Source organism: Pagrus pagrus (assembly GCF_965226575.1).
Source record: "Pagrus pagrus genome assembly, chromosome: 5".
Classification (NCBI taxonomy): Eukaryota; Metazoa; Chordata; class Actinopteri; order Spariformes; family Sparidae; genus Pagrus; species Pagrus pagrus.
Window position 1 is genome coordinate 4034411 of NC_140189.1, and position 24853 is coordinate 4059263.

Here is a 24853-nt window from a genome sequence, read left to right on the forward strand (position 1 = left end):
CGTTGCATGACTGTCCATAAAGCCCTCCAGTGAATTCCCCAACAACATTACAAAAAGGACGCCTCAAGTTGTAGATGTCAGACTTACACGAATGCAGACACTGGAACAAGCAGAGATAGAGTGGTAATTGAAAAGAGAGAGCTTACCCCACTCAGAACCATCCACTTGTGTCAGCACTTTGTGGGTGTTTTTTCTTTTTTTTCTGTAAATACAAGCGGCCCCGGAAGCTTTTCAGCTGAGGGGAGGCAGCGGGCATTCAGCCCGTTAAGTGGATAGGCTCTATTTACATTGTCACGGGTAGAAACGTGCCCTGCTGAGTGGGCTTCCTCTCTTATCCAGACCGCTCAGGGACTAACATATATCAGTTCACATGTGTGCTGCCTACCAACACAATCCCAGCTCAGTGCTTTATCGCCTTGATGACCCTTCATTTATCGCACTCCAATGCAAGCAGCCACGGCTTGAACAGACACAATTCTGTGCCTCTGTATCAGTGTGTGCACCACCTGAATGCAGCTCTGCAGCTACAGTGTTGCTCTTTCTTCCTGTTTACAAGAAGATTGACAATATCAATAAAGGCCTCTCAATGAGTCCCTTTTGGCTCTCTAATGTGTCCATTGAGAATAATGGTAATGCCAATAGGCTCCTCCACCTGGATGATAACCGGCACCGCCACCCCCATCACCAATACCTCTCACAAACAAACACACACAAACCCTCCACCCACTACCACTCATGTCTCAAGGGCTGACAGAGCAATCAACCATTAGTGAGGAGTTGTGAGTAACTTCTCGGCAGCAAGTTAATGGACCTTTGCTCATTGTGTTTGGCCACCGGGTACACTCAAGGGCAAAGCTATTAAAGAGACAGAAACAAAACCAAACAAAGCAACGAGGCTTTGTTGCCTGATTTAGCTGTTTTTATTCAGTTTTAGTTGTCTGGTGTTCTCAGCATCAGCTGCTTATTGGAAATTTTAAATGAGCTGTATGAAAATTACCTTTTAACTTCATATTAAAAAAAGATATGATAGAAGCAGAAACAGTATGATGGATTGGTGGATGTATTTGCCTTCAAGTTCAACAAATAAGATTTCAATTTCCACCTGCTATGATTAGACTGGTGTGTGTCTTCCTCCAGCAACTTGCCTGTTGTCATTTTATTTGTAAAAACAGATCATGTTTTCCTCCTGCATTTAAAGGAACAGTGTGTAATATGTAGTGGCATCTGGCAGAACAGACTTGGCAGAAATGGAATACAATATTCATAAGTATGTTTTGATTGGTGTGTTATCACCCAAAATTCAATTTCAATTTATTTAGGATAACCCCTTGAGATGCAGCATCTCGTTTTCGAGGGGGTCCCAAAAAAAAAAAAATAAGAGTTGTTGCGTTTTTATGACCTTAGAATGAGCCATTTATATCTACATAGGGAGCAGGTCCCTGTCCACAGTCGTCATGTTGCACCACCATGTTTCTACAGTAGCCCAGAATGGACAAACCTGGCACTAGTGAGGGCCTTTCACGTTTTTTTAAATTTAGTGGGCAGTCACCAGAAATGCACCAGTTGGAAGATGAAGAAAAAGAACAGCAAGTGGCTGCTGTTTCCTGCTGAAGTTGTCTGCTTTCTGCTGGAGAGGTCAGAATAATGTTAAGGATTGCAACTGACTGTGATATATATTTCCCCCCACTGCTAATGGTACAAAACCTAGATAATGTACAATGTTTATTAGCAGTACATTAGTTTCACTGAAAGAAATGCGGCCACGTGTAACGTTAATAATAGCACCGTAGCCTCAATTTGTGCCTCTCAGAGAGCTGGTGGTAAAGTAGCGTTAGCAAGATTTATTTAGATTTATTGCTTGTCTGTTGCAGACAACACATGGAGCAATCACTAACTAAGATATTTAGGACTGGGAGTGTGCCAAAAGCAGTTGAAGTAATGACTTTAGTTGATCTCTCTAATGGCAGTAACATGTTTTTTCCATAATTCTGCCATGGTACAATAATGTAAACTGCAAACCATCTGTACTCAGGTTAGTGAATCACGCCGCACTTGTTTGTGTTCCTCAGACAGTGAGTAACCTCTTACCACAGAGAGCACTGATCAATTCTCTCCCTTCTGTCATCACTGCTCTACACAAGGTACGTTGCATAATGCTCCACTAGCTGTTCACAGTGTACAACTCGGTTCACACAGCATGTGAAGGTTAATATGTTTTCTTCCTTCATGTAACATACAAATCAGATAAGATAATCCCGTATTGATCTTCAGAGGGGAAATTCAGGTGCTACGCCAGCAAAAGGAAACATACAGATATATAGAGTGGCTCAAAGAGAATAAATAATTGATTGTGTATAAAATAAGAATAGAATCAAAAAAGCGACTTTTACAAGGTCATGTAGACACAAAACTACAGGCGATAGGTGTACACATCAATACTTGAACTAACACTGTCTCAAGCACAGTGACATATTGGTGTTATTAATAGCAGAAAACTAGATCGGATATCTTCAAGTCCATCAGTCCATCATGTTGTATGAACTGGAAAATGCAGCATCAGGTTTTCTACTCTGTTCTATTTCTGCACGAATCAAACATCAAACATCTACTCCTGAAACAAACCAGCAATACAAGCTTTAATTTATTGGTATCTGCACATCAGTGTTTGGTGATGTGCAGAGCTGAAAAGCAGCACACATGCAGAACGTCTCTTAATAGCCAGTGCATCCTGCTCCAACAGCACACCTGTAATCCTCTCTTTGGCTGACAAGACATCGCAAAGCTTCACTATTATTTGTAACTTATTCTTATCTGGTTTTATTCCCATTAAAAGTAATAATTAAAAATCCAGGGTGAAATTTTAAAAAGTAGGACAGCTGTCTGATAAAAGTTGTGATCTGTCATACATGGGACCATGTCATGACAGATCTAGCGCTGTATTGATCCCTGGATCCTAACCCTCTGCCTCACTCAGATTGACTCATTCATCTATTCATCTCTTAAACAACCTGCCCTTGGCTCTCTGCTTTGATTTGTTATTATTGTCAGAGCGATGAGTATTCAGTGTGGCCAAATGGTCATTTCAGTTAAGCATTTTAAATGGTTTCCATGAGAACAGAAGAGACTGTGATTGTGAGGATTGTGCCAGAAATGCAGAATCGTTAATGTTTAGCAGAAATGTGAACAGTTAACAGGGTTTAATTCATTAATGTCAGGATTTGGTCATTTTGTCCAGAGTGTAAACTAATGACACTCTGAAAGTACTTTCTCCTTTGCTCTTTGGCTGGAAAACATTGTGTGAATCTGAGCTGGAAAGTGTTTTGATGTCAAGACATTAATTCATAACACGGCCCTCCATCACTGCAGGAGCAGGTGGAATTTATGCGTGTTTGTGCTCACAAAGTGTTAGTTTCCTTCCTGACAGACCAAAGAATGGCTTAATCTCTTTGTGGTGGTAATGTGTTCTAATTATGATGGAGACGGCTAACTTTATTGCACACCATGAATGGCACCTCACATAAAATAGGATTTTCTTTGTTTTTTTGCGGAAGGATGAAGTGATTACATTACAGCCTTTTGTGTCGCTGTCATTCTTCCAGCGTGGTGGCGTCTCCCTCATTGGTGAGCATTCTCCAAACAGCCTCTGCTTTGTCATGCCAGAGGATGGCGAAATTATATTGACATCTTTGTTCTGCTCTTATGTTAATATATTCAGAATGACTGGGGCGTTATGGAATTGTTAAAACAACACTCCTCCCCTCCACATCCTATGTGTGTCTCCTCATTATTTCCCAATATATTTCTCCATCTGCAGAGACAAATGAAACCAAACGAGGTCTGCTCTGTTCTTGGTGCCAAATTCATTTCCAATGTGGACGGAGCTCACAGTGGAGTTGTGTCATGATTGCCCAAAACAATCAAACCCCGGTCGCAGGAATGCAGACTGAAGTGGTGCTGCGCTGAACATCATCATCATTATCATAACCTTGAAAGACCTTCACTGGCAGAGAGAAGAGAGTCAAGAGGGCCTCTGAGTGATAGCTGGGCAGAGAGCGCCCTCTGTTGATCATCCTGGGGAAAAAAACAAGGAACAGCACCAAAGCAGATGGGGATGTTTAGGCACATTAAGGCTTAGCACATTAAAGGTTCATAACAATCACATTATAATGAAAGACATCTCAGTGAATCCTACCTATGCTTTAATTGATGTAGAAGGAGATAGAGAGAAAAACAATCCAATGTAACCACTATTGACTAAATGGTCATCCTGTCAGGGTCAGTTGTAGCCTCCTCTAGGACTCTTGTTAGTCCCTGGACCTGATTTTGAGAAATAACTGAACTCATGTGTATATTAAATCTACATATATAATAATATAATAACTACCATGAATGCTTATTATTACTATTATATTCTTATTATACTATTACTGAATGAAATTAGCACCTGACACCTGCCAAATACAGGGTAAATGGCAGTTGCAGGTATGAATTTTAGATCAGGTATGTGACCTAAAACACTAATAGATAGTTTTTCTTAGGCTATGTTACTGAATGTTATTTTTAAAAAAGCAATCTGCAGAGATAAACGTATCAGTGACTCAGTGTTTACAATTCTTAAGCGTTCTACAGAAGTGGCAGCCAAAGAAGTGAGTGAAATGAAATTTTCAGTCACCTGCCACAGTGGCAGGTGAGGAAAAAACTTAATTTCAGCCCATGTATAAAATACATACATGCATTAAGTTATATTTAATATTAAAAGAAATTCACTTCTCACTTATTGGTATCAAAACAATTTCATAGTCTGGATTGAAATCAAGATTTGACTGTCTAAACAAACAAGGAAAAGGTTGGTGCACTTGGTAACGTTGCTTTGTACAGATGTTGCCATATATAACCTTGTGTTCATATATAATATGTAATATTTCTGTATACAGTAATATTTTAACCTGCATTCATTTTCGGAGCCTTTTTGTATGTATTTCAAAATAATTAACCCGCTTTACACAGTGAGAGTTTTATTTTGAAGGTCCTTGACTCCTCCCACTACTTCCGTGTTTGCGTGTGTCCTGCGTGTCGGTTTCTTGCCTTTGCTACAGACTCCTGAGTGTGTTGTTGCTTCTGTTTTAGGACAAATAATCATGTCTTTGGAGGTGGAATCCGCAGAGTAAGTGGTATAGTTAATTACTCTTGAAGCAGGGTAGTTTCTATAATATATTACCGGCTAATAACTCCACATTATATTACCGTTTCTGTCACTGGGGCCTACCGCATCCTTTGCTGCAAGCTGCTAGCGTTAGCGCGCTAAGCTAACAAGCTACCTTGCAGAAACCCCCATGGATATTAGCTTCTTTTAAAACGAAGTGACTTAGAGTAATTACAGTCTTAAGTGTGTCGGTGTTATTGTGAGTATTCTATGATGTTTCCATCTTATCTATAGTCATTCTCTATCGGATAAACACAATTGGAAAAACTGGAGTTAGAATAAGTTAGCATTAGCTAACGTTACACTGCCAGTTGTCACAGATTCAGCTCTCATCGGGAGTGTTACATTTTCCAGACTAAGTTAGCAAAAGTCAACTGATTGTCACTTATTATTGTTGTCAAATGAACCACTAACATCCAAGTATGACTCCTTAACACATTGGCATTTGAATTGCTTCAGCTGGGTTATCTTCCAGTGTTTGTATATCTAGATAAATTGAGTACTTTGTGTTTTCCACAGCGTGATCCGTCTGATTATGCAGTACCTAAAGGAGAATAACCTGCACCGGACTCTAGTCACCCTGCAGGAGGAGACCACCGTGTCGCTGAACACTGTGGACAGTATAGAGAGCTTCGTGGCAGACATAAACAGCGGCCACTGGGACACTGTCCTGCAAGCCATCCAGTCCCTCAAGCTGCCAGATAAGACCCTGATAGATCTTTATGAACAGGTGAGCTTTGGATAAATTGAGGTCTACAGTTTATCTGAACATCCACTTTACATTGTGCTCATACTGGATTTTGATATCCTCCTGTATTCCCATTACATCCATAAGAACTTTGAGGAGACATATTATTGCCTTATTTTAATTTTCCCCTGTCTGCCTTTTCTTCTACTTCATAAACTTAATACAGCAGGTTTTTGTTTGTTTAATATGTCAGTATTTTGTAGTCATGGAACTGACTTTGCTATGTAGCTGCTCATCTCTAGCTTTGTCTCTTCTTGGTGCCTGTGTAACACTGTTTGTCATGTCTATGCAAGGTTGTTGTCTTATTTCATTTCTTAAACTATATTCTGATACCTTAAAACTTTTTTTAGATAGAAAGGCCCAGCATTTGTTCTGCTGATTTCATTGCTCATGTCAACAGATCTTTTTATGAAATGAACCTTGTGGATCATGCGTTCCGCTAAATCCGATCTTCTGTGTTGTTTTTCTGACCAGGTGGTGTTAGAGCTGATTGAGTTGAGAGAGTTGGGTGCAGCCCGTTCACTCCTCAGGCAGACCGACCCCATGATCATGCTAAAACAGACCCAGCCAGAGAGATACATCCACCTGGAGAACCTGCTGGCTCGCTCTTACTTCGATCCCAGAGAGGTGAGTCCAAACTAAACTACTTATTCTCCATCCTCACTAGAGCACAAGAAAGACATGTAATACAGTACAGTCTGCATCTGCCTTCAAACCTCAAATTGGTTAAATTCCAAATGTTGTGTAAAGAGAACACCTCAAAGATTCCATGTGTGTGGAGTTTCTGATATTTGTGTCACTTGTTGTCCAGGCATACCCAGATGGCAGCAGTAAGGAGAAGCGCCGGGCGGCTATCGCCCAGGCCCTGGCAGGGGAGGTCAGTGTGGTGCCACCCTCTCGTCTCATGGCTCTTCTGGGACAGGTAAGTGATATAGTGACTCACCAATGTGCATTTAATCCTGACATTTGCTACATATTTGCATGGTCATGTCTCGTGATTAATATTCACAACGCATACAAATTATATTACCAGTGCTAGTTATGATTTTGCTCACTGTCTGTTTTGTTTTCTTCTCCTTCTCCAGTCTCTGAAGTGGCAGCAGCATCAGGGTCTTCTGCCTCCTGGTATGACCATTGACTTGTTCAGGGGTAAAGCTGCTGTTAAAGATGTGGAGGAGGAGCGTTTCCCCACCCAGCTCAGCAGACACATCAAGGTACCCACACTGTCTCACAGTTCTAAAAGTTGTAATCAGTCATTTTAGATTTACACCTCCTGGAGTTATCATACATTTCATGACATGAATGTTTTAAGTGTTCTGACGTGACTTGTGTGACAGTTTGGACAGAAGTCTCATGTGGAGTGTTCCCGATTCTCCCCTGATGGTCAGTACCTGGTAACTGGCTCTGTGGACGGCTTCATTGAGGTCTGGAACTTCACCACCGGCAAAATCAGAAAGGTACATAATCTGAAGTAAAAGTCATGCCAACCAGATTTACTACATTTACACATAGTGTTTCCAAATGACTTCTGCTGACTTTAAGTAATTGTATGCATTGTGTCCAACAGGATCTTAAGTACCAGGCTCAGGATAACTTCATGATGATGGACGATGCAGTGTTGTGTATGTGCTTCAGTCGAGACACAGAGATGTTGGCCACCGGAGCTCAGGATGGAAAGATCAAGGTAGACTTGAAACATTAGCACACAGACTCTTTATTTACTGTCATAAATGACAAGGAGTCCTCACATTTAAGATGCTACACCCAGCAAATGTTTCACATTTTTGTTCTGAAACAATCACTTGATTATCAAAATAGTTGGCCATTAATTTTCTCTTAATCGACTAATCATTACACCTCTAGTGTCATGTTGCAAAAACAAATTAAAGTAAGCCTGTGTCTACATTTGTGTGTAGGTGTGGAAGATCCAGAGTGGTCAGTGTCTGAGGAGGTTTGAACGCGCCCACAGTAAAGGAGTAACATGCGTCAGTTTCTGTAAAGACAGCAGCCAGCTCCTCAGTGCCTCCTTTGACCAGACGATCAGGTAAACTCTTATCTGACCAAACACCCTCAACCTTTTTTACATCTTCCAAACTCCAAATACACCTAATAATTGATTATTTTAATTGACAGGGCATGTGTTCTCTTCACTGAACATTTGTTTTAGGATCATTTTGTTAACATGTATTAAATTCTTCTTTGCCAAAGAATCCATGGACTGAAGTCAGGTAAAACTCTTAAAGAATTCCGCGGTCACTCTTCATTTGTGAACGAGGCCACCTTCACTCCAGACGGTCATCACATCATCAGTGCCTCCTCGGACGGTACAGTCAAGGTGAGAGAAGCAGCTGAAAAAATAAGATCGCTCTGAAATACTACTACTAGCTACACAGTAAATCTTTTACTGGCATTAATGTGTTTGCATGTATGCTGTGTATTTCTGGTGTCAGGTGTGGAACATGAAGACCACAGAGTGCAGCAGCACCTTCAAACCTTTAGGCTCATCAGCAGGCACAGACATCACAGTCAACAACGTTATCCTGCTGCCCAAGAACCCAGAGCACTTTGTAGTGTGTAACCGCTCCAACACAGTGGTCATCATGAACATGCAGGGACAGGTCAGTACAAATCATTACTGCACTCATCAGTCTACAGCCACTTTAAGCTCAAAATGGGGTTTTTTTCCCTCTTAAATTCATAGTAGTAAACATGGAATATTGTTGTTATTTTTTTAAAGATGTTTGTTTATGAAACTAACCCTGCCTACCTGCCGGACCTTTAACATATATGCTTTGTGTGTGTTTGAATGCACTTGTGACTCTCTGTGCAGATCGTGAGGAGTTTCAGCTCTGGTAAGAGGGAAGGCGGTGACTTTGTGTGCTGCACTCTGTCGCCCCGCGGCGAGTGGATCTACTGTGTGGGTGAAGACTTTGTGCTCTACTGCTTCAGCACCGTCACCGGCAAGCTGGAGAGAACGCTGACAGTAAGTCATTGCACTCGGGAGCACAGATCAAAGTGTCCAAAAATATAACGGCACATTTCCTCCTCTGCTCATGCTACACAATGCTCTCACTGTAAGGTTTTTATTTAAGTCTTGATGTTGAGGTTGAAGCTCTTTTGTTTTACTTTTTAAATGAGTCGATAAACAAGAACAGACAAAGAAAAAGTCTAACCTTTGTGATCTTTGCTGTATTTTGCCAGTTTCTAGAAAGTCTGCATAAGTCATATAACATTCTGTATCTCTAAAGGAGTATACTGCACTTGTATTCAGAGTCTATGTATGGAAAATTTCTTTAATAATGTAAGCGTTTTTATATAAGTTCACATCATGCAAGGAGGCCATTTTAAGGATATTACCAGATTACTTAGCAAACACTTTCAGTTTAAATAACTGTGCAGTTATTACTAGAATTCTACAACTGCTGTGTGTATGAACACTTGTTTATGATCCTGTTTGACTCAGGAGCGAGGAGCTAACACTGCCAGGGGCTCAATCATAATTAGTTTATCTAGAGATGCACACACTAATGGTGCTCTTCTTCATTTTGAGTAAAAAAATAATTACCACAAGAACAATGTTAGGTTCTTATGTGCTTTTTGCTTTGATGGCCAGAAATTCTTTTTAGCATGATCTTTATTGCACTAATTTTCACATGGCTTGTAACTTACCTTATATACCACTTGGAAATGCTTTCATTTTAAATGGATTAAATGGTTCTTGCTCTTCCTCCCTTCAGATCCACGAGAAGGATGTGATCGGTATCGCCCACCACCCCCACCAGAACCTCATCGGCACCTACAGTGAGGATGGTCTGCTGAAACTCTGGAAGCCTTGAGGTGTTGAAACAAAACTGAGATTGGACGTTCTCACACAGCAGCTGCTCTCCTCACTCTGGACACTGTTTTGTTATATTTCCTTTTCTATCACTGGAGGAATCTTTCCCTTTAGGTCACTGTGAACATGATCTCAATACCATACGATATACATATTCAGCTGAATGTTTCAATGTCAAAATGTGTAAACCACTGAAGCCACACAGCTGAATATTGGAAACTAACGGCAATTTGGGGTTTTGGAGTGTTTGCACAGAAGAGCCTTAATTAGTTAAAAAAAAGTTTGAGTTTGTCCACTAAAGAAATTATTAAAAGTGTATCTTACACAGCCACATCATTTTCTTTATATGATTTTGTTAGAATTTTTGTCATGTTAAGTAGTCGTGATTTTTTAAAGAAACTCTTTAAATTGTGAACCAGACATAGAATTATTTCAAATTCTCTGTAACTGACCATTACGCATATCAAGAAAGGTACTTTCATATTCGTCCAGATTTAAAAAAAAAAAAAAAAGAACATCTAGTTCATTCATAATCCATGATATTAAAGTCACAGTTACAGTTTAATGAGGTTCTTTTGTGCATCACCTGAGCTCTACAGACATTCAATAACTTAACTTCAGAGAGAGAAGGGGAGTTGTCAGAGTTTGGGGGGGAGGAGTGTAGATACTAGACTCTGTTCTTGTTTTGAAAATTACACTTTTTTGTAAATATATTTTTTATTTTTTTTGTTTTTCCAAGAAGACCTGGTTAAATAGTGTGTTGTTGTTTGTTTTTTTCTTCTTTTTAAATTCCAACAAGACTTGAACAGCATCTTATGGCATATTATTTTATATACATGTATTTTGTTTCCTGAAACTATTCAGATCTGTCAACTAGGAGAACCAAATAATACATTAGGTCTATTAACAACGCCATTGTCGGGCATTTTTTCCTACATTGAGCTCATACATTTTGAACCTTTCAGATGTACACATTTCAAATTAATGTAGGTCTGTCTGTGCCATTAAAGCTGTTTAACCAGAACAGTGAAGTGAGCATCTTTAAATTGTGTTTACCTTTTGTGTTGGAGAACTGGAATATGGACACAATTCAATATAAACATTTTTTAGGCTGTGTCAATAAACAGGGACACCAGATGTCAGTATACAGCCGTTACTAATCATCTTTGTATTTGGACGTCAGACTCTTAAAAACATCTGGATTACTTAATTTCCATCCATGCATGCTGCCTCTGTGTAATAGAAAGATGGAGAGTTGACTGAGCTTGATCCCTGAACAAACTGTGGTGTGATGGTTGTGAGTACAGCAGCTCTGCAGAGAAGAGCGTCAAGTCAGCCAGAAAGACAGATACCAGGAGTTCGAGTACGTCTTCAAAATAAAAGCTTGCTTTGGTCACTGATAATAATTGTATGACTTGCAGAACTGGCATGCCTCAAATATGGTTTCTGAATTGTTCTTCATGGAGGAAATCAATCATACTTTTTACTTAGGCTGCAACCATAGCCATTTTCAATATGAATCCACTTATTCTACACTCACATATTCTCATGTAAATGTTTTGTCTATAAAATAGAAAATAAAGAAAAAATTCTAGTATAAGTCTTTAAATTCCAACCTTTTATCCAACCATCCCTCTTAAACTTACATATGTTGATTTTGTATCATGTATGACTAATTAAAGCAGCAAATCTTCACATTTGAGAAGCTGGAATCAGAAGATTTGGGGCGTTCTGATTAAAAATGAATTGACAATCAAAGCATTTAGGCCAATAATTCATTCTCTGGTGGTCAACTAATTTTCAACTCAACCTTTTCCTCACTACAACACAGCTTTTATTTTCTCAACCTGTGATGGGAAGTTGTTCCCACATTGTCGGTAATGTGACAGTTGCAGCGCGGCAGGTCAGGGAGGTTGAATTAGTGTTTAGTGTTAGAGGGGCTTCTTCTGGTTGCAGTTACTATGGCAGGAGTTCTGTACTTCAATCTGCTTTTATTCCTGCATTGTGGATCATTTATCCTCATTTCAGCCACACCTGATGATGACGGGACTACTGTGAAATCACATGCAGCTTTTACTACAACCAAGAGCCTTTTTTCTACAGGGGAAACCAACACCACGGAGGTTCCCACCACAGGATTCACAGCCAAGTCAACAACTAAACCTCCAGAAACAACCACAACTACTGAAGCTCTGACCAAAGACACTAAAACAGCAGAGAGAACAGAGTCCAGAAAAGTAACAGAAGAAGAAGAAGAAGAAGGTCCTTTAGAATTGGGTGAGTTTAGTCCCCCAATGGAAACAATATATTTCTGTGGAACTTTGCATTGTGTGTTTGGTATATATTTGGTTTATATATAATAATATATAATAATAATATTTTATTCAATTTTGATATGGTGATTATATTGTAGCCTTGTGAAGTTGTTATATGATTTCTACTTCTTTAGGAAGAAATGTTAAAAGCACTTATTTTTTTTACAACCTGACTAATTGCTCACTAGTTTTACATGTGTCTCATTACCTTTTTCAGAAACAGCCTTGCTGTTAAAGTTAACAGTTAAAGTCGACAGTGTTGTTTAACTGTGCAAACACTCATAAGCTCTCATAAGGAGTAAATGTGCAGTTGAGTTTGCATCCTGAGGAGATAAATTAAACAAGCCTGCAAACTCAGGGCTGGTGGTGTTCTGGGATCAAGAAATGCCCCTCTGTAAGTCAAAAGTTAAAAAAGTCTAATACCCATTGATTAAGGAGCTGCCGTTAAAAGGGAATCCAGTTAAGGGTTTGATAAAGCCTGATAGATTTTCAGTGTACAGAGAGCTGTGTTAGTCTTTGCATATGTGCGGTCAGGGAGTCAGTGTCCGAGGGTTGGGGGAGGATGTTCCACATTCTAGCCTGTGTGCACTGAGACATTTAAACTGTGTTTTTTCTGCTGATGAAAACCAGATGGGCTGCGTGATGCCTCATACCAAAAAATGAAGAACAAGACCCCTCACACTTCTCAAAAACAACACTCCCTGAAGCTGTGGCTGCAGCCAAATGGCTATAATGTAAATACATGTAAAGCTCAGCAGTATTTACATGAATCCAGTCTCAGGTTTTTAAAGCTGGTTTGTGCTGCTAGCTGTATCCACGGTATTCTCTGTTCGTGGCGATAAAGATGTCTGCCTTCTCTCAAATACAGTATAAAGAAAACAAGATGGCACTTAGCTAGTTGTGCTAAAATTGCAAAACATTTAAATAAAAGAAACTGGAAAACGTTACAGCACAGCCTTTGTGCTTTGATCACCACAAACTAAGTGCCATCTAGTTCCATTATATCAGAGAGAAGGCAGACATCTTTACAGCTGCTATCTTCTCACACCAGAACAACCAAGATGGATAAATAGCACAACAGATGAGAGGAAAAAATATGTATTGCATTGCACTTGCATTTGATTTTGGGGTGAACTGACCCTTTAACATGTTAATGCTATCATGCAAGTTGTAAAACTAAGCTAACCAGCTGCTGTGGTAAGAGTGCCATCAATCTTCTCATCTAACTCTGTGAAAGAGAGTGAATGAGCCTATTTCCCAAAATGTTGAATTATTTTACTTTAAAGTTAAGTTTATGGGTTCTTCCTGGTGTTTCTGTTTACATCATGTTCTATGAGGTATGCATATTTCCTACTATGCATTAAATGGTTTGCAATTTTGTAGAGAGAAGGTCCACCAGGAGCGTTAAGGTAGCAAAGAAGAAGCCCAAAACAATCCAGAGGAAACCCAAACTCATCGCCAAGAAGCCAAAGGTTGTTAAGAAAGCCAAACCTCAAGTCAAACAAAGAGTGAGCCCGCCAGTGGCCACGGAGACGGTTCCACGTATGTATAGGGGTCAGCCCTGATGTATACAGTATGTCAATCAGACAAGGGTCAGATATTAGTGGCAAATAGTTTTAAGTGCTTTCAGTGTTCAGTTGTTGGGTTTGCTGTGTCAGGACAATCAGAGTGGCTTCCAGTAGTTTTTTGATACTTACTACACTGATTGTGGTTGAGACAAACCCACCCAGGAAAGCATCAAATAAAACTATTTGCTAATTTAACACTAGATTCAGACCCAGATTTGATTTTTTTGGACCCCATGCTGAGGCAGCGCATACTGTATATCTAAACTTGTATATCGTGGGTAAATTAATCTAATCTGCTGCTTCAAATCACAAGCTTCACTACTGTCTTAAAGAGTCTGTACAGTCTGTTTGGTGTGCACGTCTGTGTTTCAGCCTCCAGAGACCTGCAATTAGTCTACCAGCTGCTTTGTGTGCATGCCTTCTCAAATATGTGTATGTATACATATTTGTGCTGGACCAGAAATCGAGTCGACTGAGGATGTGTGTGTACAGAGTGTCTGTATATCTAATGTGTGTATGTAGGCCTACAGCAGAGGGAAGCAGAGAGATTAGCTCGTGGAGGTCAGCTAGAAATAAATGCTGAGTAAGCAACTTGTCACGTCATGCCAAATCAGAGCTGATGCTCATTAAAATCCACTCAGGCCTGCCAGACACTGCTGGAGTTAGTTTAACATTGAGTGATACATTATGTGTGGAGGTTTGGTGGCCACAGTTCAGCCTTTTTGAGAACACCAAGTCACAAAATACAGAGTACCAGCGGCAGGCGTACAGGACCTTCGCTGTCATGTGGTAAACACTGTGATAAGGTCGCAGTTTGGTTAGGTTTAGGAAAAGAACACAGTTTGGGTTAACAAAAGTATAATAGTTATGTACAAAACTCATGTTAAATTACATAATGGACGTGAGTTAAATTAAATCAGCATTGTCTTTTGGTGGTCTCCTGGGTGAAAGTCTGTATGTGTATTAATCCACCCTAATTTCTGCCCTGCACAGACATTCTTGCTCTTTATACTATGTCACCTGACTTCCTCCTTTGCTCCTGTCATAATAACTACAGCCACTAGAGGTTGCCATTTCACAATCAACTTCAATATCGGTCATAAGAAGTGGCTTGCACAGACGACCAATAGGGCTGTTTTTCTGGTGAGGACGGCCTGGAATAGGAATCATAAAGCCAGGGGGGTCATGTCTAGAGACCCAGGGAGATGAGACTGTTTCTTTGATGACTCATCTCAGGGCTCCATCTAGCCCTTGTGGTTCCTGTAAAGTAGGCAAAAGGAAATGAAAAAGGTTTTTGGGGGGGAACTGATGTGAGAACAGAACAAGAGGGAGAGAGTTAAGCATACCTTACGTAGGTGAGTCATGGGCTTTGTTCCTTTATAAAAACTTTATTTAGAGGAAAAGGCAGGATCCTCAGCTTTAGGAAGAGAAGAATCAGAAGACTCACCGTTCTTCTCCCCACTAAACCACATTTTCTTTATTTGTATTTCAGGACCATCAAGTGCTTCAAGGTTTTGCCCCCATGATTTATTTTCTCTCACAGTGGACTCTATTTATCCAGATAATCAGCTGGGCTGTGAGCCACTTTAATGTAAAATAAATGGATTTTTTTTTTTTTTTTTTTTTTGCATCATTGTCAGTTCGCCAAGTCTCTCTGGCTCAGCTTCAGTTGTTTCAAAAGTTTGGTGGTTTGGCAGGAATCCACTGGTCAACAGCCACAAAGAGACATTAGTTTTTAGAGCTGAGCAACATTTTGAGTCCTTAAGCAGCTCAGCAGAGATGCAGCTGGACTACAAGGCAAAAGGGGGATATGGTCTTTAAAGGGAATGCCACCTACATTTAGCATCCACTTACCCTGCCTCTATACCTCCGCCTGAGACTTTTTAGCAGCCAGTCAAGCTTCCTGGCAGGAAGAGGCAGTTTGAACCGAATTGAACCCTCCAGACAATGTGAGTCTGTCTGAGGCGTTAATACAGCAGCAGAGGAGCCTGGACAGGTCTAAAGAAGTTGGGCTTTCTCTGTTTCCTGCTCGCACTTTAACTTCTCCTTCAGTTTGTTTCTTCAGCTCAATTTGTAAATCCATCAGTGTTGGAGGAAGTATTTTAATTAAGTAGAAGTCACAATACTTCAATATGAAAAATATGAAGTTTTTACACTTTCATTCAGTTATCATGCAATAACCCTTAAGTTGATGGAAAGTCAGGTATAGTTCAATTCTCCGAAACAACTGAAGTAGATGAGGAAAAAACAACTCACCCTAACCCTAACCCTTACCCATACAACCCAGTCCAGCGAATCAAAGTCTCAGGAAGCCCTGACATCCCAAACTAATTTACATTATTTACATCCTTTTACAAAAGATTTGGTCTCTATGACGGCCACTGCATATGATTTATAATGTTCATGCTCTTCACACATTTAAAAAACCCTCATGCCCTGTATGGAAGCATCTACATTTTTATGTTTCGACACTCATTTATTCATCTCACCAGGCATTTGTCACATTGCTAAGATATGAAAAATCTTTTAGTGTTATATAATGTATGCGCATTATATAACATCAAAATGTCTTCTTTTCTCTCTCCTGAGTGATTTGATCTGCACTCAAGTGCTTTTGAGAATTGCTCTTGTGATCTTTCCCGTCTCAAGAGTTCAATCATGCATACATATGTCAATATATATGCATATGTGAGTGTGTGTGTTTGTATAACTGCTGTATATGTTGTGTACACACCTGCATACACTGTGTTACTACAGTTTACCGAGGAGCAAAGTGGGTAGAGATGCTGGTGAGTTTTTGTTCCCAGAACAAAGCTGGAATTTGAAAGTTAATTCAATAATAAAAACTGTATCATGCAACACAGACAAGAAAATCTATATTTCCAACAGGGTGTTATGTCTAATGGCACCAAATTCCACTTATATTTGAGAAAGGGGCCGGTCCAAATTTTTTTAAAGCATATTCAGAATCAAGAACCAAACACTACGCCGGAGGTGACACAAACATTTTCTTTTGGAATGATTCAAGCAGAATTCACTCACACAAATTTCACTCTGCAATTCAAGACACATGAATTGGATATCTTGTAACCTTGACTTTTTTAACTCGACTTCTCACGTTGTAATGATGACTCTGATGAATTTCACACTCAATTGGCTAGTCTTTCAACACTTATTCAAAATTTATCCAGAGTATTACCTCTGGAATACTAGCTTCTTCTTACTTTGCTCCTCTGCCCTCTAATCATCATGTTATAATCAAATTAAAATGTTGAATAAATCCCTGTTGACTATCTCAGAATGTCCTCCACTGGGTCTGGAGTCACTGAAGGTCAAAGACACTCAGCTGAGAGCGTCATCATATAAGCGCAGAGGACTGGGCCCTCATCGAGGCCGACTCAACATCCAGGTAACAAGCAAACCAAAGACATAATCTATTACGTGTTACGTATAGAGCAGCAATATCAGTGTTTGGTTTTTTTCTGTTTCCTGTGTGTGTTGCAGTCTGGTATAGAGGATGGTGATATCTATGATGGAGCCTGGTGTGCTCAGTACAGAGACAAGAATCAGTGGCTGGAGGTCGACGCCCAACGACTGACTCGCTTCACTGGGGTCATCCTTCAGGGTCGCAACTCCATCTGGAGGTCAGTGGTAAAGAATCAAGTTAATACATTGTCTGGGCAATGTAGTTTTATAGAGATGAATGAAAATATGTGTTTCAGTCCATTTCTTTCTGGTGATATTCCTCCTAAAATCTGTCTTTTAATGTAAATACTTTTCATCTGATGTGAATATTAACACCTTCAAATTAAAGTAAACAAAATTCAACACTGTATCTTTATCTATCTCTAATTACACAAAATGTAGTATTTTTGTCTTGCACTTTATATTTTGGTATATTTTCAAGATGCATGAATACCCACTATCTGAAACTCAGGTTGAATAAATCGGATTGAATAAAAATATATAAATGTATAATCAATTTTTTTAATGATGGGGTTCATTTTTGGGACTGTCTTGCAAGGTTCTTCTGTTTTTTACAACTGATATGAACTACATGTTTCCTGTTCCCACACAGTTGGGACGTGGTGCACACCTACAAGGTGCAGTTCAGTAACGACTCACTGGTGTGGAAGCCGTGTATGAATGAGACTGAAGAGGCTGTGAGTAAACATTGAACATTCAAAGTGAACCCCTGTCTCTGTATTCCTTTGCACATGTTACCGAGCTCGTCTAATATTTAAACCATTAACCTCATTGTCAGAAACCCCTTCATTTGTCTCTTAAGGCTATTGTTTCCATGGTGGTAACAGCTAGTGGGTGAATTTACATATGATGATTTTACCCCTCTCCTTTTTTTCAAAGGATTGAATGAGTTGTAACCTAAGAAATGTAGCCTAAGACAGATAGCGTAAAAAAGGATTTTATAATTGGAACGTTCAGCTGAAATGGACTAAAAGCCATGCAGACAGGATGGATATCCGAAGGGAGAGCTGCCCCTCCATGAGCAGCCGGGTTGCAAATGCTGGCTTGCTGAAATTAAGTTGTTAAAAGATCATTTTCCAAGTCAGTCCTGTGAGCTGCTAATACTGTATACAATTAAGGTAACATTAACTTTGCTAATGTTGCTAACACCTTAAACTCTAAAGGCTTAAAATTAACGTTGCTGGCGCTAGGTAGCTAATATTAGGGCAGTACAGTATGCTGGGCGCAAACTGTAAAAGTCAGTCCTTTTAAAAATTTTTCCCTCACAAACTACCAAGACTCTGACGAAACATGGATACCACGTGATACCAACAGCGTTATACTATTGGCTGACAAACCTTGTTAGAAGTAGGAACCAACTGTCAGAATATTTACACAGAGATAAACAAAAGTCAGTCATTTTGGACCTGGCAAATTTTAGAATTATGAATTTACAATCATAAAAATGTTTTAAAGGAAACGGGTACTTTTATTCTGCACTTTTCTACAAGCCGTTATTAATATGACCTTTAAAAAAAGCATGGGAGGCCGTCGTCGCCATGATTATAGTCAGAGTATCGATCAGAGTAATTGTTTAAACACACATTGTAACACATGGTAACATCCACCATCTGATCAAGTTAACCGTCCACCACGACATTTTGCCCCGATTATACGAGATGATTGCGGACAGCAGTGATTTAAACACAGCAGTGACCCGAAGCACCACCGACACCGGCTCGATGTATTCACCAACACCCCAGGCTGAGTGCCAAGCAGCGGTTCTTGGCGGAAAACATACTGGACAAGACAGCGTGGGAGGAAGAGGATAAGTCAGATTTCATCACCGTCATCCTCTCCTCCTTTATTGATGCCCAGGAGCAAGGAGACTGTGAGATGTTATGAGAGAGGATGAGACAACCAGTGAGTGTTACACCTGTTATCTTCACGGATAGTGTGTTTTCTGCTAAATCGACAGTAACAGCAATTAAAAAGTAGCCTGTTAGCTTTAGCTGCATTTTGTTATTGTTTAACGGAAGATAATTTTTAGTTATAGAAATTCATTTCAGTTTGAATACCCTCAGCAACATGGCAGAACAGCATTTAAATAAAGTAGTTTTTAACAGAACAGAGCTGAATATGTGCTGGGGAAAAGTTGGATCAGTCATAAAAAGTTTATAAGATGGTAAACATCTTTTAAAATTGCCCTAACATTCCATAATTTCATAATACAAACACCTTTGCAACATAAACCTAGGCTGCTCTAAATCTTCAAATTTAAAGGCTTTAATTTCCCTTAATTTGCAATATATGGGGGTTGGTTTGATTTCATAAAGTCATAACTTTATATGCTAAAACCTTTATGGTTTCACTTTGTTTTGTTGTGATAAGATTCAGTTGTTTGAGGCTTAATTTAAAATAAAAAATTTGTGCTCAAAGATTTCAAATTCAAAGATTTTGTTAGTGAATTAGATTAATAAAAGACACATGCTGCAGTTTAATGTGTCCAGTACAGTCAATATCAAACAGCGTCTTCCTTTCAGCTGGCAAAGGCTCACCTGGCCCAGGTGTCTGGGAAAGTCATCAGGATCATGTATAAGCTCGTCCACCAGCTCCTGGTCCCTGTCCTGATGGTCTGACTTCAGGGTAAACCCTATGTCACCACAGAAGACACCTCAAATTCAAAGAGGTTCAGGTCTCAGGCAGATGGCGTTATTTTGTTTTGGAGTCCAGTCTTTTGCTCTACCTCTGAAGGGCTTGGAGATAAATTTGCCCACAGAGGAGAAGAACCTGCAGATGGGGCTAGGTTGTTTTGGTGGGGTTGTCAGGTGATCTTTAAAAATCAAGGCAATACAATTAACAGATCTTGGGTCTTTCGAATTCATTGTAAGCAATAGCATCTCTGCACTGCCTGACATTGCACACAGGTCTTTAAAAATGGCCTTTTTCAGGTTTTTTAAAGATTTAATGTTTAAATCTGCACCTTCAACCTTAGCCCATAGGGTTTCAAATAGACGCTGAATGATGTCATCTTTGTTTTCAGGAAGCACGCGGACTTTGCGGAATGTCTCCCAAACCACCATCTCGATGAGTAGTTGGACAGACAATTTGTCTTGTACTATCTGTGGTGTCTGCTCAAATTTTGAGGCAGTCTCAGGAGTGTTTGGCACATGGTGCATTAAATCCAGTGTCACCCTTTGACTGTGGCTGTCACTCTGAGTATACAGCCACCAGCTCATTAGGGCTATAAAATTCAGCACTTGGATCTCTATGTCAGCATAGGTGCTAGTACATGAAATGATGGCAACATCACTGTTCCAGCAAGTTTGTCTCCCAAGTGTTTTTGATTCTGGGATAACCTTGGGGATGATTCCATTTGTGATGTGACTGTAGAGGACAAAACTCAGTTCCTTTATGACTTCCTGGGATTTACCACTTGAAATTTTTTGGAACAAAGGAATCAAAGCCAGCTCATTTCCCCCATCACTTTCACCATCTTCTATTTGAAGCAGAGAGTCAACACTATCTATGACCGACTGCATTGACTGACTGCTTTCATCACTGGCTTTTTGGTGGAATTGTGCCTTCAGCTTTGCGGCAATGCGACAAATGCTGGCTTTGGCAAGACACTTTGCAACAAAGGTTTTTATCTTGCTGCCCACTGCTTTCTGTTTGGGTTTTGGACTGGGACTTGCAACGTCTGTCTTTTCCAAACTCATAGCCTTTTCTACAATCAACTCAGTGATGTCATCTGCAACAGCTATAGTCTCCTGAGAGGTTTCGGATGCAGCATCTCATACGCAGACACGTCATCCAAAACAGGTTCTGCGATGTCATCCAGCTCTTTCCTAATTATGCTCAGTGCCGCTTTAGATGTCGCTTTCACAAAGCTGCCCTCAGATGAGACCTTCTCTAAGCTGTCTGGTTCCACTGTTCTGACTGGTGACTGGTTGACTGGAGGCGTCAGATCGTCTTCCATCCTCCATCTACATAATCCAGTCATGGAACAACACTTCATCGTGGCTGCCAATGCCATTAATGTTTTGCTGGAATGTTCAACCATAGCATTAAGTCTGCTTGGGGGAGTGATGTGCTGATCAATTACAGGCTCCTTGGTGTCCAAACTAGTGGAGAGTGCAGAGTTGACGCTCTCTGCAATGTCTTTGCCAACCAAGTCTGACAATTGTTTTGAGCTGACAGACCGGACTGGGTCCGAAACACCCAGCGCGTCAGCGAAAGTCTGAGTTAGTCCGTCGGTAACATTGTACTTATCTAGAGTGTGACTGTCCAAAGTCACGTCTTCATGTCTCTTAAGATGGGCCAACAAAGCTTTAGACGCGGATGTTGTCACGTGCAAAAGCAGGTCTGCCAGCATAATCCTTGTGGCCTCATCAGGAGATCCAAAACTCATAATTTTCCATCTTTCTGGCGTCATCCTTTGAAAAAAGGAATCAACCACTGGTCGAACAGTATCAATGCCACATGGCTCCTGTGTATGAGTTGTGTCCAGTGTTTTTGTTGAATCCATGCTGCCTGTTGCTGTATTTTGATGGATCATCTTTGATTTATCTGTCAATTACTTGGTATAGTTTCCACATACTGGTCTGATTTCTGGTTTCAACACTAGCAGAAAAGAAGTCCACAACCAAATGTCTAAATGTGTGTGTTGAATCCAGGGTTATTAATTTTAGGTGGAACAAGAGTGATACATCAAAGCCCAGAGGACAGGCCTTGGGACGAGTTTGATGTGGACAGCTTGGATGATGTTCACTGCTTCTGGTATCTTCATCAGGAACATATTCCAAGCAGCACCATTAAAGAAAGAGACACCTTTAAAAAGATCATCGAGAAGGAGACACCACAGGCTGAATTCAGAGATTGAGTGATAACTTATCAAATCAAATCAAATCAAATCAAATTTTATTTGTATAGCCCAAATTCACAAATCACAGTTTGCCTCAGAGGGCTTTACAATCTGTACAGAGACGACACCCTCTGTCCTTCGACCCTCGATTCGAGTGAGGAAAAACTTGCCCCAAAAAAGGCCCTTTTAACAGGGAAAAAATGCGGAAGAAACCTCAGGGAGAGCCACAGAGGAGGGATCCCTCTCCCAGGACGGACAGACGTGCAATAGATGTCGCATGTACAGAGCAGATCAACGAGATCACAATGTATTCAATTATAAGCGATGGTTGACAGGAGTGAAAGTACACAAAGATGTATTACAGCAATAATGATGAAATGCACATGGAAATGTGATTACTAGTGATAACAGTAGTAATGATCAATGGCAAGGATGGTATGTAGCAATGCAGTACGATAATAGTAGTGGAACGTATGTAACAGAGATGTGACTAATATTAGCGACAGTAGTGGTGGGTGTCAGGCAGGGTCATGGCAGTAGGTGCATCCACGATCAGGCAGGGCCATAGCAGTAGGCGCATCCACGATCAGGCAGGGCCATAGCAGTGGGCGCATCCACGATCAGGCAGGGCCATAGCAGTGGGCGCATCCACGATCCACGACCCGGGCGCGGCCAGGATCCAAGGGAGCCTGTAGGACTAGAAAGCACAAGGACTCCGGGGAAGAAGCAAGTCAGTGACATGCAGAGATGGGGCATGTATACAGGCATAATGTATACAGATGGAGAGGAGAGGAGAGGGGAGGAGAGAGAAGCTCAGTGTGTCATTGTCCCCCGGACTAGGCCTATAGCAGCATAACTAAGAGCTGGTCCAGGACAGGCCTGGGCCTGTCCTGGACCAGCCCTAACTATAAGCTCTATCGAAGAGGAAGGTCTTAAGTCTACTCTTAAAGGTAGAGAGGGTGTCCGCCTCCCGGACCAAAACAGGAAGATGGTTCCACAGAAGAGGAGCTTGATAACTGAAGGCTCTGGCTCCCATTCTACTTTTGGAGACTTTAGGAACTACAAGTAATCCTGCGTTCTGGGAGCGTAATGCTCTAGTTGGGTGATAGGGTAATATGAGCTCCTGGAGATATGATGGTGCCTGACCATTAACAGCTTTGTAAGTGAGGAGAAGGATTTTAAACTCTATTCTTGATTTTACAGGGAGCCAGTGCAGAGAGGCCAGTACAGGAGTAATATGATCTCTTTTCTTAGTTCCTGTCAGTACACGTGCTGCAGCATTCTGGACCAGCTGGAGACTCTTTAGAGACTTGTTAGGGCAGCCTGATAATAGAGAATTACAATAGTCCAGTCTGGAAGTAACAAATGCATGGACTAGCTTTTCTGCGTCTTTTTGAGACAGGATGGGCCTGATTTTTGCAATGTTACGTAGATGAAAAAATGCAGACCTTGAAATTTGTTTTATGTGGGAGTTGAAGGACATATCTTGATCAAAGATAACTCCCAGATTCCTGACGGTGGTGCTGGAGGCCAAGTTAGTGCCATCCAAACTCGCTATATCATTAGATAATGCATCTCTAAGGTGTTTAGGACCAAGTACTATAACTTCGGTTTTATCTGAGTTTAACAGCAGAAAATTGCAGGTCATCCAGGTCTTGATGTCCTTGAGACATGCATGGAGTTTAGTAAGCTGATTAGTTTCATTTGGCTTTATTGATAGGTATAACTGTGTATCATCTGCATAACAATGAAAGTTTATGGAGTGTTTCCGAATTATATTTCCTAGAGGGAGCATATATAAGGTGAATAGTATGGGTCCAAGCACGGAGCCTTGAGGAACACCATGACTAACCTTGGTATACAGGGATGACTCATCATTAACATGTACTGAAATCGATCCGATAAATAGGACTTAAACCAGTTTAATGCGGGTCCTTTAATGCCAATTAAGTGTTCCAGTCTCTGTAGTAGAATGTGATGATCAATGGTATCAAATGCAGCACTAAGATCTAGTAAGACCAGGACAGAGACAAGTCCTTTGTCAGAAGCGATTAGGAGGTCATTTGTAACTTTCACCAGTGCCGTCTCTGTGCTATGATGTGCTCTAAAACCTGATTGAAAATCCTCATATAAACTATTTTTATGAAGAAAGTCACATAGCTGGTTGGCGACTGCTTTCTCAAGGATCTTGGAGAGGAAAGGGAGGTTGGATATAGGTCTATAGTTGGCTAAAGTTTCTGGATCAAGATTAGGCTTTTTAAGGAGCGGTCTAATTACAGCTAGTTTAAAGGATTGTGGTACGTATCCTGTTAATAGAGACAGGTTGATCATTTCTAGTAAAGATGTGCTAATTAAAGGTAAAGTTTCTTTCAGCAGCCTAGTTGGGATGGGGTCTAGGAGACAAGTTGTTGGTCTAGATGAAGAAACCATCGAAGTTAGTTGGTGGAGGTCAATGGGAGAGAAGCAGTCTAAATATAAGTCAGAATTTAGAACTGTTTCTGAGGTTCCTGTGTTTAAAGATACAATAGTGCCAGTTGAGGGCAAGCGATGATGGATTTTGTCTCTAATAGTTAAAATTTTATCATTGAAGAAGCTCATGAAGTCATTACCACTGAGCGTTGTAGGAATACATGGTTCAGTAGAGCTGTGACTTTCTGTCAGCCTGGCTACAGTGCTGAAAAGAAACCTGGTGTTGTTTTTGTTTTCCTCTATTAATGACGAGTAATAGCTTGCTCTGGCATTGCGGAGGGCCTTCCTATATGTTTTAAGGCTATCTTTCCAGGCTAAGCGAGATTCTTCCAAGTTGGTGGAACGCCATTTCCTTTCAAATTTCCGTGATGTTTGCTTCAATTTGC

The 24853-nt window shown here is 40.5% G+C and overlaps 2 protein-coding genes across 3 annotated transcripts in view; both read left to right on the forward strand.

The window, feature by feature from the left end:
* The first annotated feature begins 5055 nt into the window (after positions 1-5055).
* smu1a (SMU1 DNA replication regulator and spliceosomal factor a) lies at positions 5056-10810 on the forward strand. The gene is made up of 12 exons (XM_084353221.1): positions 5056-5164; positions 5723-5933; positions 6426-6578; positions 6763-6873; positions 7037-7165; positions 7289-7408; positions 7519-7635; positions 7868-7995; positions 8160-8286; positions 8402-8569; positions 8782-8934; positions 9689-10810. The coding sequence occupies exons 1-12, from the start codon at positions 5139-5141 to the stop codon at positions 9785-9787; spliced, it is 1542 nt and encodes a 513-aa protein (XP_084209347.1). The 5' UTR covers positions 5056-5138; the 3' UTR covers positions 9788-10810.
* Positions 10811-11737: 927 nt separating this feature from the next.
* The window catches only part of LOC311257741 (putative carboxypeptidase X1), a 30929-nt gene continuing 17813 nt past the window's right edge, over positions 11738-24853 (forward strand). Inside the window, exons 1-5 of one of the 2 annotated variants that reach the window (XM_084353585.1) lie at positions 11738-12063; positions 13485-13643; positions 16969-17078; positions 17174-17313; positions 17748-17832. In XM_084353585.1, the coding sequence (XP_084209711.1) occupies positions 11748-12063; positions 13485-13643; positions 16969-17078; positions 17174-17313; positions 17748-17832 (810 nt within the window). In that variant the 5' untranslated portion in view covers positions 11738-11747. The remainder of the gene's footprint in view (positions 12064-13484; positions 13644-16968; positions 17079-17173; positions 17314-17747; positions 17833-24853) is intronic. The other variant, XM_084353586.1, reaches the window with a different exon arrangement.

Coding starts and splice junctions, on each gene's coding strand:
- smu1a (XM_084353221.1), top strand. CDS start 5,139: ATGTCTTTGGAGGTGGAATCCGCAGA. Junction 5,934..6,425: donor TGATAGATCTTTATGAACAG/GTGAGCTTTGGA, acceptor TTTTCTGACCAG/GTGGTGTTAGAGCTGATTGA. Junction 6,579..6,762: donor CTTACTTCGATCCCAGAGAG/GTGAGTCCAAAC, acceptor CTTGTTGTCCAG/GCATACCCAGATGGCAGCAG.